This window comes from Lupinus angustifolius, chromosome LG14 (assembly GCF_001865875.1).
Source record: "Lupinus angustifolius cultivar Tanjil chromosome LG14, LupAngTanjil_v1.0, whole genome shotgun sequence".
In the NCBI taxonomy this organism is placed as follows: Eukaryota; Viridiplantae; Streptophyta; class Magnoliopsida; order Fabales; family Fabaceae; genus Lupinus; species Lupinus angustifolius.
In genome coordinates this window covers 272,369-296,250 of record NC_032022.1, presented here as the reverse complement: position 1 = coordinate 296,250, position 23,882 = coordinate 272,369, and the positions used below count along the sequence as shown (strand labels likewise).

The 23,882-nt window shown below is 34.8% G+C and overlaps 1 protein-coding gene across 3 annotated transcripts; it reads right to left on the bottom strand.

The window, feature by feature from the left end:
- On the bottom strand, positions 978-15,845 carry LOC109326139 (formin-like protein 13). Of its 3 annotated transcripts, none has more exons than XR_002105216.1 (19): positions 15,660-15,845; positions 14,300-15,003; positions 13,316-13,537; positions 8,571-13,225; positions 8,347-8,470; positions 7,660-7,731; positions 7,135-7,233; positions 6,842-6,883; positions 6,361-6,441; positions 6,226-6,276; positions 6,050-6,131; positions 5,595-5,689; positions 4,909-4,980; positions 4,701-4,817; positions 3,365-3,433; positions 2,950-3,016; positions 2,146-2,297; positions 1,970-2,060; positions 978-1,245 (listed from the first exon to the last, which is right to left on the bottom strand). XR_002105216.1 is itself a non-coding variant. In XM_019558809.1 (17 exons), exons 1-17 carry the CDS (start codon positions 15,730-15,732, stop codon positions 2,185-2,187), a joined length of 6,738 nt encoding a protein of 2,245 aa, XP_019414354.1. In that variant the 5' UTR covers positions 15,733-15,845; the 3' UTR covers positions 1,986-2,184. The 3 variants fall into 3 exon arrangements, 1 of the variants encoding a protein (XP_019414354.1); XR_002105217.1 differs by having other exon boundaries at positions 985-1,245; positions 1,965-2,060; XM_019558809.1 differs by lacking the exon at positions 978-1,245 and having other exon boundaries at positions 1,986-2,297.

Genomic DNA, 23,882 nt, shown 5'->3' with positions numbered 1-23,882 from the left:
TTATTAATTATAAGATGTAACAATTATGTACTATTAGTATAAATATTTATACACATTCAATATATTATCACATTAATTTGTATTATTAATGTTTTTGGAAGAGTCAATGATGTTAAACATGAATGATAACGACAATGTATAAAATTCATACATTTTTCTCTCTAATTATAATTATATTTTTCCCTCCACTTTCCTTCCATTTTCTATCATATCAAACAACTAAAAATTTATCACATTTTCTACTTATTTTCTCTTCTTAATTTTTCCATCCTCAACTTTTTTTTCCTTAACTTTTTTTTTCCTACACCAAACATAATATTAGGGTTTTTGAATGAGGTGGTGGGAGAAAACTAACAACTTTTTTTGTTTTTATTTATATTTTAAAATTTGAAACTCCCTTTAATTTTTATTTTTCTAATTATAATTTTCCAGCCTAAGTGTGACAAGATCATAAGTACTTATATGTTGGTCACCACCCCCTAAGAAGAATACAGGTACATATTTGCTATCCCACATTTTGTGCTACTCCATATGCCATGAGTTTGTGATTGGTCAAAAAAATATATTTAAATTAAAATTTAATTATTAAGTATTTTTCTGACCAATCACAAGCACGTACACATGGAGGAGTGACACAAAACGCAAATTTAATTGAGAAGTCACCACTTATCCGCCACATCAAAATTCATTAAGTAGCTTTCAAGCGGTGACGAATAGAAGGACAATCATAGTGTTGTTTACAATCTTTTTAAGGATTTATTTGATAAATCTAAAGTTTATAAGTCCGAACAATGATACTTCTATTTTTGGAAGATCAAATTTACTATTTACTCAATATCTAAACATTTATTATGTTTGCTCAAGTTCCACTTGAAATTAAGTAGTTTTCAACAAATGAGTGCTACACTATAAGTTCATTACTCCTCCACATGAAGAAAGTAAGCTATACAATTTCTAGTAACAAACAAGAAAAAATATGAAATACTCTGATTTCATTCAAGAAATGATGACAAGAGTTCAATTAAAAAAACAAGAAACCATATAAGCTATACAATATACAACAAAATGTACAAGTTTTGCATTACATATGTGAAATCATTACCTATCAGAGATAACAAAATCTGATAGAGAAAAAAGTTATGAATTCCTTGATATCTTAGAAAGTACTCACAATGTTACAGTTTCTGAACAGACATATCTACAAATTGGCTGGCAAATAGCACTATTCATAAAACTCTACCATCTCTGCACAAGGAGAACACAGTTAGAAAGACATTTTTTTTGGTACTATCAAATGTATTTACTCATCATTTAGCTAATGAACTAATCATTTCTGGAGTGCGTGACTACCTTTCCTAACAAGTGTCGCTCCTAGAATCGAACGTTTGACCTTTTGGTCATCCTAGAGATCTAGTAGAGTCTTACACCACTAGACCAATACCTTAGCAGGGTCTCGTAACAAGTGTTGCTCCCAGAATCGAACGCTTCCTTTTGGTCATCCTATAGATCTAGTATGATCTTACACCATAGACCAACATCTTGTTGATGTTAAAAAGACAATTAAGTAAATGTTAAAATATCTTAAATTTCTCAAGACTTATTTCCTATTTATTATGTCACAATTTGTTTCCTTATTTAAAGAAGGTTTAAAATAAATATATTAGGATAAATATCTTTTTCTTCACCCTCTATATAAAGCATTAAGACATCCTTGGAAGCATGTAGCAGATCCCATATAGTGAAATTAAGGCTTATATATTGTTTATCTTTCCTTCACCTTAAAACATAACTATTACATTAAATCAATATTTGAGACTATTCTGTTTTTTTCTTCATCTCTATTCTTTTTTTGTTACTTAAAACACAACAGTACAGTTCAACAATAACATTACCATATAATACAATTAACATAATGAGGATGAAAATCAGAGTGAGCAAGTGTATTGGTTGAAAGAGATTGATACCTCACCTTTTCTATGTAAAAGAACTCCAACATTATGGTCCTCATAGTCAGCTACTACCACTCATGCTCCACTATGTAGAATAGTAATATATACACTCTTCAAAATCACTAAAATGTGTTAGTCTAAAATATTCCCAGCTATAATGAAGTATAACACAACATGTAATGTAATAATCACTCACCCTAAAACCTAAAACTAGAGGGTAGGTAATATATATCTGTCATTTCTTTGTTGCACTTTCTTCTGTCTTCTTCATTTCAAGCTCAAGCTGATTGTGGTTTTCATCATTGGCTTTGTTGAACATTCCAGTGAAGTTGAGCAAAGTTGTGACCACTGAAGAAATAAAATTAGCATGCAAGGAGTGATTCAAATTAAGACCACATGTGAGACAACTACAATATTGCATTTGTAGTGATTGCCGCAACCACATCCCATTGCAATTAGGTGCGGCACTTAATCACAATGGTATGGCCACATTGAGCCTCAACGACCACATCAAATTCAAAAATATTTTTTAATCACAAAATATTTCACAACGCAAAATTCACAATCTATGTCGCAATGACCACAATTTCAGTAAACACAACTGTGACTCTCCAATTTATAATGCTGCATACAATTGCTATTTAATAGCAGTTGGAACAATATTTTAAATTGCACTCAGATTATGGGGCTGAGTCTCCATAACAACATCACAAATGTAATTACTGTCGTATGGGGCCACATTTTTTGACAATTTTAGATAGACACAATGTTAGTGCAACTGCAGTTTAAAAGATAGCGAACTTCTTTAGTAGCATGCCTAACACTAATTATCAACATGAAGTCACAAACATAGTTATTGGGTTCTCCTATTAACCTTGGGTATCACATACAGCATATTTGTTCATGATCTTGTAATAATAATGTAAAAAGTAATTTGAGTAAAATTGGATACAGAATATATTTAATTCAAAAGACAATATATTATTAATCAGTCACAAACCTTGCTCCAAAGGGCAGCGGGTTGGATCTTCACCAAAATATATAATCAAAGCATCCACATTACCTCCCTGTAAAGCATAGCCTTTATATGATATAAATAGATCTAAAGACTTAAATATGTTTTTGGTCCATAAAAGTTTATTGCACTTTTGTTTTAGTCAATCTAACTTATTTTTTGGGTTTTGTCAAACAAATTTGGTGCATCTTATGATGACGTGGTTATCATCAACATGTGACACATGTTATAGTAATTGGTGGCATAACAAATTATGGTGTTGACACATCATAGAGAGTGACTAAAATCAAAATGATAACTAAAGTAGGGATTAGACACTAAGAAAAATAATTAGTTGTACTTTTTTGAGATTAAAAACATATTTAAGCCAGATTTAAGAAGTGTATTGTCAAAGTCCTACCACAACAGAATATAGTGAAGCCAAGGAAGAGACTTCTGCCTCAGCAGAACATAGGAAGTCCTTAGAATTCTGTAAAACAAAATAATATGAAAAGTCATAATGTAAAATTGATCAAAGAAACAATTTATGATTTTCATATGAGGAACATATTTGGGGTCTTAACATCATATATCAGCATATGCAAAAGTTTTTCAATGATTATATTTTTTTTTGTTTCTCACATGTATCCTTACACTGGATAAATCATGTCTGAACTGGGAACATCCACAGGTATGTGAGGCTAACTCTCCCAGCGAGTATTTTTTCGATCCACAAAACTCGAACCCAGTATTTTAAATTGCGGTTACGGTCACGGTTACTACGATTGCGGTCATCGCCATGCGGATTTCAGCCGTTGTGGTATGAATTATTTTTTGAGTAAAAACATATTTTTCACATCGATGCGGCCCGATGCGGTTGCGTTGCGGCCTGATGCGGTCAAAATGCGGTCCGATGTGGTTGCGATTCGGCATGTTCCGGTCACATTACTATGATCCAGTATCACACTGAAATTGCGATGTGATGCGGTTGCGACGGCCACCACAACCGCAATATTGAAGTCGCATCACGTGATACGGTCTACAATTTGATACACTGCTCAAACCCGAGACCTTGCTCAAGAGGAATCAAGCATGTACCACTTGAACTAACACCCCTTGGTTTTTCCATGTTTATATAATTATATGCTTGTGTCATTTAGATATTTGAGCTTTTAATCTACATGGTCTACATATTTCAATTTTCCAATATTTTTCTAATGTAAGCTTTCAAACTCAGACTTACAAGCCTCAATGTGTGCCTCATCATCATGCATACTCACAAGAGAAGTTATTTTGTGAATTTCCATTTTTTTAGAGAGCACAATTAACAAACTCAATTGCCTATAAATGTTTTATTTCCACACTTCTAGCAACCACATGGAAAAAGTTATTTATTACCATGCGGGCCAAAACTTATTTACAATGGCCGTCTTAAGACCCAGTATTTTAAATTGTACTTCACGATCATATTTATTGGGAATTTGGATTCTTTGCAATGATATCGCGATGGCAATTGTAGCTATATCAGTCGTATTTTCACACAATTTTCAGCAATTACTGTAAAGGAAATCGTGGCCGCAATTTAAAACAATGCTAACTACTGTTGTATAACTTTTTTAGGAAATCCAAACTAGAAGCAAGGAAAATGAACAAAACAGAAGAAATTTGAAACAAAACAAAAAAATCACAAGAAAAGACATATTGGTGACTGAATTGCTTCAAACTAATAATATAAGGAAAGGCATGATTGGCTATACCTTGCAGAAAGTTTCTGATATAGGACCATCATTTTCAGAGCTTGATTGTTCATGTTTAACTTTCTCTAATCCTTTCCTTATAGCTTGCATCTCCTCTGCCAAAAACTTCAATTGAATCTGGATTATCATAAATTTACACTATCAGTTCTAGGAACTACACAATGTTCATTAATATAATGAAATAAAGAGCCTTGGATAAGATCAGAACCTTTGCTGCTGGCTCTAGGTTAGCAAGATCCTTAGAGAAGTCTAAAACTTCTGGTAATTTATCTGCCAGAACCTATGAGTAAGCATACACACTACCATTTATTAAAGATGCAGACTTCTCCAAAAAGAAAAAAAATAAAAGCTATATGAAAGATCATATTCCAAATTAAGATCAGAATTTACTGCATAACACAGAACATGATCATTTTCGTTTCGAAGATACCACCCAGTGTTTTAAAAACGGTTGCGGTTAATACAATTATGGTCATAGCGATACGGATTGCGGCAGTTGCAGTGTTATTTCCTTTTTTGTGATTAAAAATTATTTTGGAATTTGATGCCGTGTAATGTGGACTGATGTGACCTAAATACAATCCGATGAATTTATGTTGCCACATTATTGTGATTCAGTGTCACACTGCAATTGCAGTATGATGCGGTCCACAATTTAAAAACAACGGTACCACTCGCTATATCAAATTGCGAACCACATCACAATAATGCAACTGTATCGGGTCATAATGCAACCGCATTAAGCTGCATTTGATCCATATTGGATTGCATCAAATTCAAAAATATTTTTTTAATCGTATAAAATTCACACCACTAGGGCCACAACCTACATCACAACGGCTCAATGACCAATGAGCAATAGCAACATATAAATAAAAGAATATATGACGTTACCTTGCAAAGATAATGCATGAGAGTTATTTTGTTGTTCCGGGAACGTGTCTCTGTGAGTTTAAGAAGACTATCCAATCTGAATCCAATAGCAGAGCCTAAAAGAAGGTTGGAGAATATAAACATATTACAACTATTAGACTAAATATCGATAGTGTCAACACCATGTGTAGATGTGCTACAATATGTACTCACTAGTGCTGTAAAAATTGAATGTGACAGTAGAAATGAAAAATGGATATATCATGAAATGTTAGTATTCTAATATTGTATTATGGGTGAGACTCGAACTCAGAACCTACTTCACTCCATTATCTTTTACTACTGTAATCATCAAACCACCTTAAATTGTCTCAAATATAAATATGGAGGAATGTACTTTTCTTTGGAATCTAAACTTGCACAACTCATGTGGCATTTATTTAATACTATATACATTTATTTTATCTTATACTTACCCTTTGCAGTTCCCTGGTTCAAAGCATTCCCTAGAGAAAGTATTGTTTGCATGATTCTCTTTAATTTGACAGAATTCCTGATCTGAAAAATGCCATTGCAACCTCCAAAATATTATTTTTGGGTAAGTAAAATAAATAACCAGAAAGAGTTCAAGTAGAAAGAAGGATTGCCATGCCTCCTCTGAAGCAGCATTAACAACATGCAGGCTATTTCTAAGGTCAGAAACCTACAAAAACAATTTATTAGGGTCAAAGTGGAAGGCAATTCAGAACCCTTTCTTTTAACTGTTGTGTAAAAGGCAATCTTTTACCTGAGAGTGGAACTCAATCTTGAATGAGAAAACTCTGAGCTTAGATTCTACCCTTGGTACTTTCATCAACTCCAGGAAAAACTGTATTGAAAATTGTAGAAGATATAATCCAGAATAATGCCAAGAGAAACTAGAAATGCAGTACTCTCACAAGTAAAGTTAAGCATCATTAACAAATAAAGGGCTCCTACCTAGTAGGTTTGCTGATGGTACGCGACCTTACTTGCAAAGAAAGAGGTTGTTTCCAAGATTTGAACTCATGACCTCCAGGTCACGAGGCAAACAACTTACTGTTGCGCAGCGGCTCACCGTCTACCATTAACGATTAACAATTGCAATTGTTTGAGCAAATACATAATTTGAATGTTCATACATCATGCAATGTCAAACAGAAGATATAAAAAATATAGCTAGCTTAATCATGGTAAGTGCAACATCACTTGCAGTTAAACTCTATGCAGCAAAATGAAAAAAGAAAAACCTGTTCACATCTCCCTAGTTTCTCCTTTTCTCCAGCATATCCCTATGCAACAATTAAGAAAAGATATTAAATTCTGAAAGAAAGGAGATGCATCATGTTAAGGTAATTGAACTCAGCATCAGTATTTTAAATTGCACTCCGCAACCATAATTGTAGTCGCAACATTGTGGTTTTTGGAGTCTCTGCAAAAGGCATCGGCTGCAATTTCCTTCAATTGTGGTAAATGCATCATAACCGCAACTGCAATTTAAAATACTGCTTAACATATTAATTAGTTAGAGCTGTGTCACAACCTTAAGTACTTCTATCTCCTCTTTGGTTGGACAAAACTTCATCAGATTCTCAACCTGGTCAGTGTCCAATACTGACTCTTCTAGTGTTAGTACTGAGCTCTGTGAACATACCAAATCAACCATGACTCATGAATAATAAATACAGTGAACACTTATCAATTCAACTAGATTATTCCATTATGAATCAGACTTGACATAGAATAGAACAAAATATGCAGTGTAAGTGTAGCACAACTAATAGCCAATAGTCCAATATGCACATGGTTTAAAAGATTTTCATAATTGTGACATCATTAGAGACCAAAAGAAGAATGATGCTGTTGCGAAATTGAAATCACATAGTATAGCAACACCTTTATTGAGATAATTATTGGTGTGATGCAAACATTATTTATTTTTTGACAAGCATGAATCACTATTAAACTTGGGTTAACTCTGAATCAAATAGCACACTGTACCATTTAATAATAGTTGGTTTTGTTTACAAATTTCCCAAAGCTATTATAACAGTAACATCAACCTTACCATTAAATCTTGCAATGGCACTTTCACTTTTGAAAGTAGGATTTCGCAATTATATGCTCGTGTATGGTCAATCTGCAAGAAAGGTTAATATTTATCTTGATCAAAATAAAATATAGAAAAAGGCAATACCACATTTATGCCATGTCCAAACTAAATATCACACACTGCACTAGAGAAGTGAATTCTCATAGTTCCATACTATGTAAGGAGGAAGAGAAAACCATAGATACTATTGGTATCAAGATAGATTGGTTATATACCAAAACTATCCTAATAAATTGTGCACATCCATTTTGAGACTTCACTTTTTCATGTAAAAAATATATCTCTAAACAAGCTCACAGCTGACACTAGAAACATAATAGTTATATGATGTGCAATAACCAGTTACATGCATTACAATAAAGGGGCGACCTAATACTTGAGGCTCCAATCTAGTGGGGTCTGGGCAAGGTAGATGTACGTAACCTTACCCTCCCAAATGAAAAAAATGTTTCGTGGATTTGAACTCATGACGTCCTCCTCCATAAGGCAAACAACCTTACAATTATGCCGACGTACAATTATTAATAATTAGATTTCTTGCATTTACCTATCACATTCAGATGTAAACAGCTAGATTATGTTAATGAGTAGAAACACTATCAATTATCAATTATCAATTATCAATCATCAATTATCAATTACCAATTGCACTTTATCAGATTTAGGCCCAACTGAGCTTTGGACACTTGACTTTTTGGCAGGGCCTTTACTTGGGACTGGTGCTGAGAAGAGATTCTCAAGCTCTGACATATCAATCTCTGGTGCTCTACATTAATAAAATAGAAGCAGTTTCTTATGAAAAACATGAACTATGAAAGGACCATCAATCATAGAAAACGGAAAAAACATAGACAAATTAAGATTACTTTGAAGCTTCATCAGATTTCTGTGTCTCATCCCACAAACTTCCTTTCACTGCTCTAGATAGTTTCATCCAATGCAATGGCTTCAACTTCTTGGTGTTATTCTTTGCACTTATTATATGTGATAGTGTTCTTCCTTTAGGACTAGATCGACGTCCTTCTGCGCCTAACATATTGTTTCCATCGATACTTCCCGAAAGTGACATGGGAAAACCGTTATCTGATCTTAGACCACTTTTACTATATACAGTTGGAGGTGGTGGAGCAGCTGGTGCAGAAGGAACATGTGCAGACTTATGCAATGCAGAATTGGAGGAATTTTCTGCGGCTGCAGGTGGTGGTGGCGGTGGAGGTGGTGCTATAGTAGGACTTTCAGCTTTCCTATAAATACAAGGAGGTGGAGGTGGTGGTGGAGGAGAAGGAGAAGGTCCAGCTTTGGAATGTGTTTCATTTTTTGGAGGAGGAGTTGGTGGAGATGGTGGATGTCTTACTCTAATTTGCTCATGATCCTTTTGTGGAGGAGTGTGTGGAGATGGTGGTGCTTGAGTTTTAGAAGGAGACGAATCAAGTCTTGTTCTAACAGGTAAAATATTTTTCATACATGTTGGGGAAGAAACTGGAGAGTTCGGAGGAGGTACCTTAGTTGAAGTGATTTCACAAGCTGGTGGATTGGAATCAGCATCAGCTTGTGACTTATTTTGGTTAGTACAAGAGGATGCAGTGCCATTTTTAGAGGTAACATTAAGTGACTGACTTCTGTCTTGTGAATTGGATTCGGTTTCTTCAGTTACAAGATTTCTTGATTTCATTGGCGAAGAAGATTCCTTGTGAGGAGGATAATCATGAACTTCTTTAGCACTGCTAGTCATACAAGGCTTCGGTGGAGGCGTTTTTGGTGAAATTGGAGCACTAGAAGAGGTATCCACAGAACCAGGTATGGATAACTCAGATGAATGCTGCTTACTGTAGAGACTTTTAGATTCTGGCCCTGGTAGAGCAGCATCTGCCTTGATGGTCTTATCCTCTTTTCTGTTCATATCATTATCCGGTGTATGCTTAGTTGAGGACACAGACTGGATTTCCGAATTCGAGGGCATGGAGCAATTTGCTTCTTTCTTTAGCTCATGAGGCATTTTAGAACCTGTTTGATACGAAGAAGTCGTGGAATCAGAACTAGTAGACCGTGCTGGACTAGCTTCAACCTTGATCGTCTTATTTTGTTTACTGCTCATATCATTATCTGGGATTTTATTAGTTGAGGGCATGGGCTTGCTTTCCAAACTTGAGGGTAAAATGCAATTTGCTTCTTTCGTTTTTTCCTGAGGCATTTTAGAACCTGTTTGGTTGAAAGAAGTGGTGGAGTCTGAACTGCTAGAGTGCGGTGGAGTAGCATCAACCTTGATGGCATTATCCTCCTTTCTGCTTATATCATTATCAAGGGGTTTCTTTGTTGAGGGCATAGACTTGCTTTCCGGATTTGAAGGTAAGACACAATTTGCTTCTTTCTCTTTTTCCTGATGCAATTGAGAACCTGTTTGTTGAAAAGAAGTGGTGGAGTCTGAACTATTAGACCGCGGTAGTGTAGCATCGACCTTGATGGCATCATCCTCTTTTCTGCTCATATCTTTATTTGAGTTTTGCTTAGTTGAGGACACTGATTGAACTTCCATATTTGATGGCAAGATGCAACTCGCTTCATTCTTTTTCTTCTGAGGCATTGTAGGATCTGTTAGATGTGAAGAAGAGATGGAATTAGAACTAATAGGTTGTAGTGGACTAGCATCAACCTTGGTGGTCTTATCCTCTTTTCTGCTCTTATCATTATCTAGTGTTTTCTTAGTTGAGGGAACAGACTGGTTTTCTGAAGTTGAGGATAAGACGGAATTTGTTTCTTTATTTTTCCCTTGAGGTATTGTAGGATCTGTTTGATGCGAAGAAGTGGTGGAATTATTAAAACTACTAGGCTGTTGTAGAGTAGAGTCAACCTTGATGGACTTATCCTCTTTTCTGCTCATATAATTATCTGAGGTTTGCTCATTTTCTTGTTTCTTTTTATACTGAGGCATTGTAGGACCTGTTTGATGTGAAGAAGTGATGGAATCATAACTACTAGGCCGTGGTGGAGTAGCATCGACCTCAATAGTCTTATGTTGTTTTGTGCTCATATCATTACCTTGGGTTTTCGTAGTCGAGGGCACAAACTGGCTTTCCAAATTTGAGGATGATATAGAATTTGCTTCTTTCTTTTTCCCTTGAGGCATTATAGGACCTGTTTGATGCGAAGTGGGGGAATTAGAACTACTAGGCCGTTGTAGTGTAGAATCAACCTTCACAGTCTTATCTTCGTTTCTGCTTATATCATTATCTGGGATTTTCTTAGTTGAGGACATAGAACGGGCTTCCAAATTTGGGGGCAAGAAGTGACTTTCTTCTTTCTTTTTATCACGAGGCATTTTAGAACCTGTTTGATGCAAAGAAGTGGTGGAGTCAGAACAACTAGGCTGTCGTGGAGTAGTATCATCTTTGTTGGCTTTATCTTCTTTCCTGATCACACCATTATCTGTGGGTTTCTTAGTTGAGGACACCGAACGGACTTCCAAGCTTCGGGGCAAGTCGACATTTTCTTCTTTACTTTTCTCCTCAGGCAATTTAGAACCTGTTTCATGCAAAGAAGTGTTGGAGTCAGAACAACTAGGCTGTCGTGGAGTAGTATCATCGTTGTTGGTCTTACCTTCTTTCCTGATCATACCATTATTTGAGGATTTCTTAGTTGAGGATACCGAACGGACTTCCAAACTTCGGGGCAAGTCCGCATTTTCTTCTTTACTTTTCTCTTGAGGCATTTTAGAACCTGTTTGATGCAAAGAAGTATTGGAGTCGGAACAACTAGGCTGTCGTTGAGTAACATCATCTTTGTTGGCTTTATCTTCTTTCCTGATCACACCATTATCTGTGGGTTTCTTAGTTGAGGATACTGAACGAACTTCTAAACTTTGGGGCAAGTCAACATTTTCTTCTTTACTTTTCTCCTCAGACAATTTAGAACCTGTTTCATGCAAAGAAGTGTTGGAGTCAGAACAACTAGGCTGTCGTGGAGTAGTATCATCGTTGTTGGCTTTACCTTCTTTCCTGATCATACCATTATCTGAGGATTTCTTAGTTGAGGATACCGAACGGACTTCCAAACTTCGGGGCAAGTTCGCATTTTCTTCTTTACTTTTCTCTTGAGGCATTTTAGAACCTGTTTGATGCAAAGAAGTATTGGAGTCGGAACAACTAGGCTGTCGTTGAGTAACATCATCTTTGTTGGCTTTATCTTCTTTCCTGATCACACCATTATCTGTGGGTTTCTTAGTTGAGGACACCGAACGGACATCCAAACTTTGGGGCAAGTCGACATTTTCTTCTTTACTTTTCTCCTCAGGCAATTTAGAACCTGTTTGATGCAAAGAAGTGTTGGAGTCAGAACAACTAGGCTGTTGTGGAGTAGCATCATCCTTGTTGCCCTTATCTTCTTTCCTGATCATACCATTATCTGAGGATTTCTTAGTTGAGGATACTGAACGGACTTCCAAACTTCGGGGCAAGTCTGCATTTTCTTCTTTACTTTTCTCTTGAGGCAATTTAGAACCTGTTTGATGCAAAGAAGTGGTGGAGTCAGAACAACTAGGCTGTTGTGGAGTAGCATCATCCTTGTTGGCCTTATCTTCTTTCCCGATCATACCATTATCTGTGGGTTTCTTAGTTGAGGACACTGAACGAACTTCCAAACTTTGGGGCAAGTCGGCATTTTCTTCTTTACTTTTCTCCTTAGGCAATTTAGAACCTGTTTGATGCAAAGATGTATTGGAGTCAGAACAACTAGGCTGTTGTGGAGTAGCATCATCCTTGTTGCCCTTATCTTCTTTCCTGATCATACCATTATCTGAGGATTTCTTAGTTGAGGACTCCGAACAGACTTCCAAACTTCGGAGCAAGTCGGAATTTTCTTCTTTACTTTTCTCCTGAGGCAATTTAGAACCTGTTTGATGCAAAGAAGTGTTGGAGTCAGAACAACTAGGCCGTGGTGGAGTAGCACCAACCTTGTTGGTCTTATCTTCTTTCCTGCTCATACCATTATCTGAGGTTTTCTTTGTTGAGGACACAGAATTAGCATCCAAATTTGAATGCATGAGGCAATTTTCTTCTTTCTTTTTCTCCTGACTCATTTTCGGACCCGTTCGTTGCATAGAAGTTGTGGAATCAGAACAACTAGACTGTCGTGGAGTAGCATCAACCTCGACGTTCTTTTCCTCTTTTCTGCTCATATCATTATCTTGTTTTTTCTTGGTTGAGGACCCAGATTGGATTTCCATATTTGAGGGCGAGAAGCATTTTGAATTATTCTTTTTCTCCTGAGGCATCTTAGGACCGGTGCGATGCACAAAAGTGTCCCTCTCCATATACCGATCTGAACTTTTATCCAACTTCTCTTGCATGATATCCGAAGCACGTCGCTGTTGGAGTGCAGGATCTTCCCTAGGACTCATCCAGTCCCCATTGCTAAAGATCTCTTGAGCTTTGGAAAATGCTTCGACCGGAAGTCCCTCCTTCTCTTCAAACCATGATGTGCCATTTTCAGGAACAGCTGTAGCAACATCGATCTCTGAGAAAAGTATCTTAATACAAAGGTAAACCAAAGAAATAAATTCCATTAGGACTATACAACCTCAAATAAATACACAATTATAGGTGGAAAATATTTGTACCTCTGCTCTGAAATCCTTTGGGAATTGATCTTTAGCATCCCATAAAATATCAACCTTATCCCGGTTAAGCATCAATATATTCGACCTGAGAAAAGCTGTGTTGAACATGGTATGAAACATCATTTGTTCACTCTCCATGTCACCCTTCAAGTTAATGCTTTCAATAAGGACATCACCTTTAACATGGCAATTGATATCAACTATAATCAGTTCATACTCTCCCTGCAACACAATTAAAGGGAATTAAAATTAATTACAACACTTGCAGCAGATTCAATATGCATGTCTAAACAAGTTCATACACAATATTAGATAGGACATTGAATATTTTGTCATATTGAAGCTTAAGAGAATTGCACTCAGAACTCATGTGGGTATTTTGAAAACATTTGTTTGTTATAGAAATTGTTAAGCAACAATATTAGAAGCATAAACTGTTAGGTGGAGGCCTAATACTGTCTTTATACATTTGAACTGCACCTAACACAATAACCCTTTAGGCTTTTGAAGTATGAACAAGTTACAAATATCAACAACAAGCTTTAATCTCACTAGTTGGGGTCTGAGGAGGATAGATCTACGCAGCCCTATCCTCGTAAGCAAAGATATTGTTTCTACGGGACAAGGCACAAATAAACCGAAACTTAATTTAATTACTAAACATGAGGACAAGTGAATAAGTAGGATTTAACTTCTGACCACTTGGTCATAATGGTATTTTGATACTGTATTAAGAAACCACTTTCTTAAAGCTTAGGCCATTTGGTGGATGCCTAGGAGTGGCTTTATATGATTAGCAATAACAATTATCTACAAAGTATATGCAATTAGTGCATGCCTTATAAGAAGCACAAACATAATCAACAAACAGAAATAGTCTAAACTCTACAAGAGATGGGCGAATTATGTCTTATATCCATGAAAAATAAAGGAAATCTTTTACTTCTAAAATACATGAGCATGTGAAGTAAGAGGTGATTTCACCTGCTTGTAAGCCCTGACATTTTTGGCTCTCTTTGGCATTGAGTACAAGATATTCGAACTTTTATCGGCACGAGCAGGATCCTGTCCATAAATTCTAAACATCGGCTGACAAACACCTTTCCCATCAAAATTTGGGATATATCTTAGAATGATGCAGTCCAGCCTGAGTGCCCTGTCCAATTCAGGCCAATCTAATGCTACATTCCACTTAGAAACATACTCTAGATACCTCAATTGTGAAGAGATTGGATCCAATGGCATCATCGAGTGCAAAATTTCGCGCGGAGCCTGCTTGTAAACCATATCCAAAGCCATTTCCTCCCCGTTACACTGCTTCCGGAAAATCAACAATGCAGCCAACATAAATGCCAAAACATGCCAACCACCACCACGATCACAATGCATTAACAACACATTGTATTCCCTGCACGAGAGCCAATTCCCGCACGACTTTAAAAATTGGCATATGACCTCCATTTTAGGCACCGGCCAACGTTGGTATTGGCCAGGGTAGTCCATAAGAGTAACATTATGCTTACAAAAGTTGTTGTTTGTCTTTAATTTGGCACCTTCCTCATGAAAATTGCATACCATAATGGAAGCATCTTGCACATTCTCTAGAAGTTGACCAACTATCCTATTTGTATACTCTTTGTATTGATCTTTACTCCAATCGTATTCCAATGTTAAACAGCTATCAAAAACTGCAATAATGATCCAACAATGTATCAATTAATATAAATAAGACAAGCTCTAAACAAGTATGATACAATGTACTGGGAAATCTGTAGTTAATACATTGGAAATTCAAAAAAGCTATGATTCTAAATACAAACTCTCCTCTCTTTCATTCCTTTTAAAGTACCTAGCAAGTTTCCCTCTAAATAATAAAGGGGATGCTAACAAGCGACCTATAGACGCTGGTTAAGGAATCGAAGAAAAAAGAAACGTTGTATTGGAAAACGACGAAATGCGATTTCCAATATATTGTTTCTATCTTTTCGAATCCTTAAAGATGTCCGTCATTAGTACAATAGTAATATTGGTATGTTTTGCTAGCACAGTTATCTATACGATAAGTCCAAAAAACTTTCGGATAACTTAGATTTTTATGAAGTGTTATAATCATAGTTACATGGTTCTTAGTACACAATATCCGGTTATATTTCATCATTTTTATGTTATTATTATTACAATCCTTCTTTTATAAGGAACCTGATACATGGTATGCCGAATCCAATACATGGTATGTAAGTTAAATACGAGAACCATGTAGCTATGATTATAATAATGAAAGTTGCTTCAATTTGTTCTCCATTTTTTATGCATGCAACGAAAGAAGGAAAAAAAATGAAGATACCATAAACTCTATCAGAGATTTGGAGAAGGCCATTGGGAACATTCCAAGAACATGGTTTACGCTGCATGGACATGTTTGATTCGCATAATAATCAAAGCTATGTGTATTTGTTCTTTATTACGATTTGAAGCATTTCTTTGGAAATAATAAAATGAATGAATGAAAGAAAGTTTCGGGGTTCTTTATGAGTGAAAGTGGAATGAATGGCAATGAATGTGTTTGGCTTTATTTTAATAATGATGCCTATTTCAAACAAGTATTTTTTAGCACTTTATTACACAATCACCATTTTTATTTCCCTCAAAATCATTTAATGTAATTATTTTCTTTTTGTATTTGACCAAATTGCTTATGAGGAATCCCATCCAATCACATTTCTAAGTGACCCTTACCCTTTCTCAATTAGGCTTTGTTTAATTTCTATTGGAGTGTGACCGAGAAGCTTCTGACTATTAGAGAGTTATATTAGTATCAGGACATGAAAAGAGTAAAAAATTACGAATAATACATCACTTTTTGAACTAAAATCTTAATGTTGATAAACTTAACATATTGTTTGAGTCATGATGAGCATCCCCTAAGTTATGTTTGAAGCTTCCTCACCATCATGTCCATTATAATTGCCCCAATTTGATTAGCGCTTATATTATAAAATAATTCCAAAAAAACTTTAAATAAAACAAAGGAGTTTAATGCTAACACTATATTATGAAAATTAGCATGCACAAATGCACAATCACGAGATAAAAAAAAAGAAGACTTAAAATAATCTTTGGGTCTTGGAAATAAATAAACTTTCTAATACACTTTCCATTAACATGTGATTTTCTCAACTCATAAGTTTAGTTAGCATCCTAAGAGGTAGTTTAGTTGATAGAGCTGCATCACACAAAGTATTCAAATACAGCTGTACAATTTTCCCTTCCCCTTCCTCGTCAAAAGTTTGCCTATATAAAATATTAACCTTAGTCATCTCCTTTAATTAATATTCTCTCTAAAGGAGTTTTATTCATAATTTTCATTAAGTCTCTAACACTAAGCAAATACTTATCCTAATAATATTCTTTTACATATACATGAATCTTTGGATTAAATCTAGGACCTCCTAATTAAAAGACTCTTGCTCCTTTCACTTAGACAAAAGCACAGTAGTAAAAAACTTTACTTTACATTTTCAATTCATAAACTAAACAAAATAATGTACTATAGAGTCCCTGTAATTTTATTTGTTTTGGTTTTGATCTTTAAATTCAGCTCTTTTTGGGGATGCATCACTATTTGTTTCAAAAAGTGTCACTTCCAATAATTGAATACTTCATATTTTGGTGTTTCTAATGTCTAGCCTAGCCTTACACTGCCCCATCAACAAAAACTAAAACCAAAATGATCAACAAAACCTACACAATTTAATCCATAAAAAATAAAATTCGGTCCTAAACTTACTCCCTATGAAATGAAAACTCCCTAAATAGCAAGCAATACAATAATCACTCCTTACTCCTGAAAAGAAAATTAAAGGAAAAAGCTTCCATGGACCCAAAAGGTGACAAACACTACATGAAGATTCATTGAATTCCCACCAACAAATCCATGAATATATTCACCAACTCATCCTCAATGTTACAATTCATTTCCTTCTTATCTTATCTTATTTATGAATCTCAACCCACATAAACTGCACACTCTTCTTTACTTTTCCTTCCTTGTTCATAGAGTTATTCATAGATGTGGCAAAATTATCCATAATGCATCCAAATACATCCAAATTAAATACATTCAAATCCATATGTTCAAACTAATGGATTCAAATGGATATAATCCAATGAATAGTATTGATAATAGATGAATTCAAATATATTCATTATATCCAAAGAATATCCGTGAATATATCCATTTGGATGATACTCAATCCATAAATAAAAACCAAAATTCAAAAAAATATTTTAGAAAATTAAATTTAAGCAAATTCATCTATAATTCTCACTTTCACTTTTAATACTTATCATTTATAAGATATGAGTATATAGTTAATATTAAAAGTTTATTCTAAATTACATAACATATAACATATATAAATATGAGAAAAAATGTATGTACTGAGAGTATCTGAGTTTTATACACTGTCACTACATCATCCTCATTTATATTTAATCAATCATAATTGATCTTTCAAAAAAAGCAACACAAACGAGTGGTGAATGATGTATTGATTATATATAAATCTTTATACTTATAGTGCATATATATTACACTATATAAATATTTGTTAAATTTTTTATATGTAGAACCTTAAACGTATTGTAAAAAAAATGATTGTTTTAAAAGTTCAAAAAAATACCTTTTTAAATAATCACTTTTTAAAATAAATCAGGATTTTAAAATTTGATTTTTAAAAAGTGATTTTAAAAAATATTTTCTTGAGATAATACTTTTTAAGATAATGATTTTCTTAATTGATGTTTTTAGTTACAATAAAAAACAAATAGATTAGATATTCATCCATCTAAGTCCATGAAAATAATCATAGATGAATTTGATTGATTGCAATCCATTAAATATGGATAGATTGAATAACTTAAAATATAATTTAAATACATTTATATGTATTGATGAACGACTTTTCATTTATCCATTAACATCTATATCCAAATTCATCCATATACACACATTTGCCTGACTTACTTGTTCATACTTCATACTCACTTGCATGTTCAACTGTCACAGAAAAACTTTTTTAGTTTCATTAAAATCTAGCTCCAACTCAAGGTTCTAGAAGAAAAGTTAAAGTTGAAGAAACAAAGCTTTCATTGCATTGCATGGTTTGTTTCTTTTATTGTGTCGGTTTTCATGGATATGGAAATGCAGTCTAACGTTGTCTTATCTCATGTTCTCTACTTATAGTGCAAAACCTGTGTTACATCATAATCAGATTGTTTTCTTAAAACAAACAAAAAAACAGAAGAAAAAACAAAGTACTAGAAGTTGAACGCTTATAGCTTCTTCCTTCAGCTCTATACTTCATGTCTTTGTACCATCCAAGGCTCAAATCTACAGTAAAATATACTTTCTTAGATTTTTTTAATCACTCTTCTCTTTTGAACGAAAAAGATTACTGTGATCTACAGTAAAATATACTTCTTAGATTTTTTTAATCACTCTTCTCTTTTGAACGGAAAAGATTACTGTGATCTACAATAAAATATACTTCTTAGATTTTTTTAATCACTCTTCTCTTTTGAAGGAAAAGATTACTGTGAATTCTCTATCTAAATCATATAGTTCTTGACCGTGAGATTATATGAATTGCATACTAATAAATCCCATGTGCTTAAATATGTTATGTAGAGATGATTTGCATTACCAGTGATTCAAATTGCAAACGCAACCGCATTGCAGTGTAATTGTGACACCGAATCACAATGATATGGTTGCATCAGATCGTAGTGCAACCCATAGTCACATGATACATGGTTTTCTTTGGTACGGGTGCAGGTACGTAGTACGCAGTATGTTACTTTGTCAATTACCGGTACGTTAGGAGTATATTTAGTAAGGTTTCCATAGCTCTCTATACAGTTGCTTCTAGTGTTGCTTCTTGTAGGTTTGAATCAACTTTTATTTCACCATAGGAGAAATACCTAAGATAAAATTTCTTGTTTGTTGTAACTCATTCATGTAAGTAAATGTAAATTACCAATTATTATTCTTTTCTTTTACTTAAAAAGTAGGTAATAATCTGGTTCCTTCATTAAATGAAACCAGTTCGCGAAATAACCACAAATTGGTATGAGAGAATCAATTCGCGATTCTCTACCAGAATGAGAGAAGTGTGTTTCAATGGCGCAACCATATTGGACAACATTTGGGCTGTATCAAACTACATTGGACCGCATCAGACTACATCGAATTCAAAAAAAATTAATCGTAAAATATTCACACTTTTAGATATCACACACCTAGAAGGGGTTGAATAAGTGTCGCGGTTCCCACTTACCGTTATTTTCACCAAAGCCATTTTCTAGAAAATCACCCAGTTAATCGATTAAAGAACTGCCTTAATCGATTAAATCGCACTTAACAGGCAGTTGTTGAATGGCTCAATTACATAGCCACTTACAGATTATACAGAAATGATATAACATATATATTTGAACATAAATGATCTTTATATGGCAGAGATACTATATTCAAATTATCAGCTACAATAGGCAATTAAAAACAAAAAGAGATAAGGGTAAGAAACATCATGTAACAAGGTTTTTATACTGGTTCATTTTACGGTCCACAACAAAACTACATCCAGTCCTCCCTTCCGATCTGGGAGATTTTCTTCACTAAAATTGAAGCCAGTGTATCATACATACACACTTCCAATTACAAGACCTTGAATGCTACCTTCTTGAATTCCGAAAACATCTACCTTGGTTTGGCCTTACCAATCGCCTAGGAAAACCTTTTATACGATCCAACCCCAGCTAAAAGTATGTTCTAAACTCAAGACCTCCAAGTCTTGGTCAAGACTCTTTGTATCTCGTTGGTGGTACGACACCAAGAGACGATTTTCCTTGTTACAAAAATCACAACAAAAACAGAGTAATGTGAAGCGCGAAATAACTCAAATATACAATTAAGAACAAGCTATAAACCCTATACAAATCTCACAAATTATTATGAATATGTATAAGATCACAATCATGAAGAACATGTAATTTCTACCTTAAGAAATCCCTAAAAGAATTGAAAGAATCATGCAAGAAAGATAGAATGATGAACACATTTAATCACATGTAATGGATGACATTTTAATCCATAAGCATGATATTATTTCTCGCTATTCTCACATGAAATTCTCTCTGCCTATATAACATACAATGAGCACAAAAATATACAACTTAACAATTCTAAAAATGAATGAATGAATGTATGAAGCATGATATAAAAACACAGTTTATATAGAAAAGTTGTTTTATGCCCAGTTAAACGATTAAGTGCCATGTTAATCGATTAACGGGCTGTTTAGAATAATTGAATTCTATTCCTCAGTTATCTGTTGAAACTGATTAAAATTGTTTTCACGTTAATCGATTAAAGCCTTACTTAATCGATTAACTATCATATTTTCAGTTAAGATATTAAATGGTAAACTGCCCATATGTTATGCTTATCAATTATACATGTTTTCCCATTATGTTATGCCTAAGATGCACAAATAACATGTAGGATTAATTCATGAACATATAATAAGCTAGATGGCATGTCTCATGTAAATGATATGATAGTTTTTAGAACTTGTGAGATTTGCATCTAGGTTTACCTAACCTAGACTCAATAACTAAGACAAATATCTAAGACTCTAGTTTAGACATGAAGCTCTTGAATCCTTGGCTTGTTGATTTGTTGAGTTATCTTTAAGCTTTCACTAATTCCTTTGTCTTCATCAAAACATAGGCAAGCTAAAAGTGCTATCTCGACACTTTGCACTGTCAATCTTCCCCTTTTTAATGATGACAAACTCAACACCAAATTTTGTTCTGATGCATAGCTTGAAGATGGTCACAAAATGCATGGTTGTTAATTTCAAAGTTAAAGCGCATAGCTAGACAACGAAAACTGAATTTTATTTTACAATCTGCACACATCAAACAACAAAACAACCTTTCTCCCCATTTTGACATTATCAAAAAGATAAACTAAATGAAATTTTGGTCAAAAGTAAGAAGAAATATGAAGTGAACTTAAACTGTAAATAATCAATTAATAATGAGAATATAATTAATCAACCAGTTGATGAAAAAATTGAACACGTACACACATTGATTAGCATTTAATCGATTAAGACAGATGGATAATCGATTAAAACAACAGAATATAATAATATGACAGATTTAATGATATGAAAGGTTATACATGAACTAATCAAGCATGGAATGGTCAAGCATTTATATTATAGCATTCAACCAGTAGGCTCAATCAAACATAAGAGATACATATAATCAAACATGACCAAGGACCATTAAACATGTAATCATACTATATTTGACATAGATAGGAATGTTATTTAAGCAAATTAAAACCAAAATAGTAATGATTTAAGTTCAAATGGCATGCATATCAAGTTACAATAGTGCATCAAAAGTAGATAGTTAGAGTTACAACCCAAAAAACATAGAGAAAATATGTCTCAAAATTATAAAGTAGCATAAATCTTGAAAATTAGCCATATAGAAGAACTAAACCTAAGGCAATCTAAGGTCTAAGAACTTCTAATCTAGGGATGCGGATGAGGATCTCTGTCATCTAGCACGGTCAAACTACTATCATCCCGGATGAGGAATCTCAACTTCTCAAATTCTGCACAAAACCTCTCATTTTGTGCCTCAGCAATGTTCTAAACTCATAGCCTGATAGTGGTTGTCGATGTAGGCAACCTGACGCTCCTCAAATTGTTCCAAATCAGTATGGTAGGAGTCCTTTAAAGACTGAAAATGTAAATCCATTTTCTTGTTCAGCCTTTGCTCCATGGCATCCAACTGAATTAATCCAAAGGATGGTTCCTGCGGCACAGTTCCAAATGGCTCCCCCTGAGTTTCTGCATTAGGCTGATCTGTACCAGCCTGATCCTCATCATCAGATAGTTCAAAATCCACGGTAGTGTAATCCTCCTAGTATTTCCATGTACTTCCATACTTATAGATACCCATCTTTTGGATAAGGCTTTCACCAACAAGGTGATCTTTATCAGAAGTCTCCGTGATGATGGTGTCAGATACGTCAATATGCAGATAGTCAATAATTCTCGATATGAAGATACTGCAGGGCAACAACTTGGATTGTGATGTAGAGACATTACACATGACCTTCAGGATCTCCTCGGGCCAATTAACCATTATATTCTCCTTAACAGCATACATAAATTTCAGATCATTAATAGTTGGTTGAGCATGATTGGTGTTTCTCTGAACTAAAATATATGCAATCAGATAGTGAAGCAATCTATTCTCTACCGCTAATGAGCCAAATTTAGTTAGTTCTCCCTGGACATACAGATGGGGACCTCTCAGACATGATTTGTAAACCTCAGCAGCATCAAAATCCTTAAGCCATTCACAATCACCTAGGCTAACACTAGTAGTAGATAAGTCAACCACATTCATAAAAATATCACTATCCATCTCAAATAGATTTCTCAAAACCATAGACCAATATCTGTCATCCTTATAACGAAAGTTGGCATAAAATTCCCTAATCAAAGTGGGGTACAAATTACCCGTTAATTCCAAAAACATCACAGCTCCCTAAGCTTGCATACCTTGCGGAAACACAAAATTCTGTTTCGCCATCCAGGTTAGATCAACATACCTTATGTAGGTGGGTTTCCTTCCCTGAAACTTGGACAACTGGGTCTCCTGAAGTATGAGTGAGTAGTAAGGATCTCCACGGTCGTGCCTCACATTCGGATTTGAAGATAAAGTAGTAGGAGGTCTACGAGTACGTTGAGTAGTTGTCTTGAACCTCTTCAAATGTCTTTTTTCCATTGTTGATAGAAAACCGTGAGTAATGAGAGGAGAAAAAGGATAAGGGATGGAATCTAAAGCTTAGGGTTTGGAATTGGGAATGGGGTTTCTTGGGAAATTTGAGAAACATATTGGATGAATTGAGCTGCAAAATGGGTAAATGTGAGGTTTAATTCTTCTTTTAAGCTAAAATTTCAAATTTTTATGTTACATTTGAGATTTAGAGAGAAAAGGGGGAAGAGGGGTTTGAAAAAATGGCAAAAACGCTATTGATTCTAATATCTTCCACTTCCTCCTCTTATTCTGACCGACCAGAGTGGGTTGGTCGAAGCGGCTCTAGTCGTACCAACGATTCGAGTGACAATCATTTCTATGATGGAACCTCTACCCGAGTAGGAGGCACTTGTGGAGCCCAGCATTATCATTCCTCCTCATGTTATCCGCCACACTTTGGGGAAAGGGAAAGCTCTAAGTGTGGAGGGTCAGCCCTCTTCGGGATACTTTGTTCCACAAGCGGTCGAGATCAACCTGGTGACTGACGAGGTGAAGCTTATCTTCGATGCATCATCTATCCAAAAGATCATGAAGTAGATCCAGAAAATTTCCATCATGTCTACATCAATCACTAAGTACTTGGAAGGCGAAGGCGTGATAGTTGAGCGGTGGAGGGGTGAGGCCCTTCAGGCTGTCCGGGATCGCCATTTTGCTA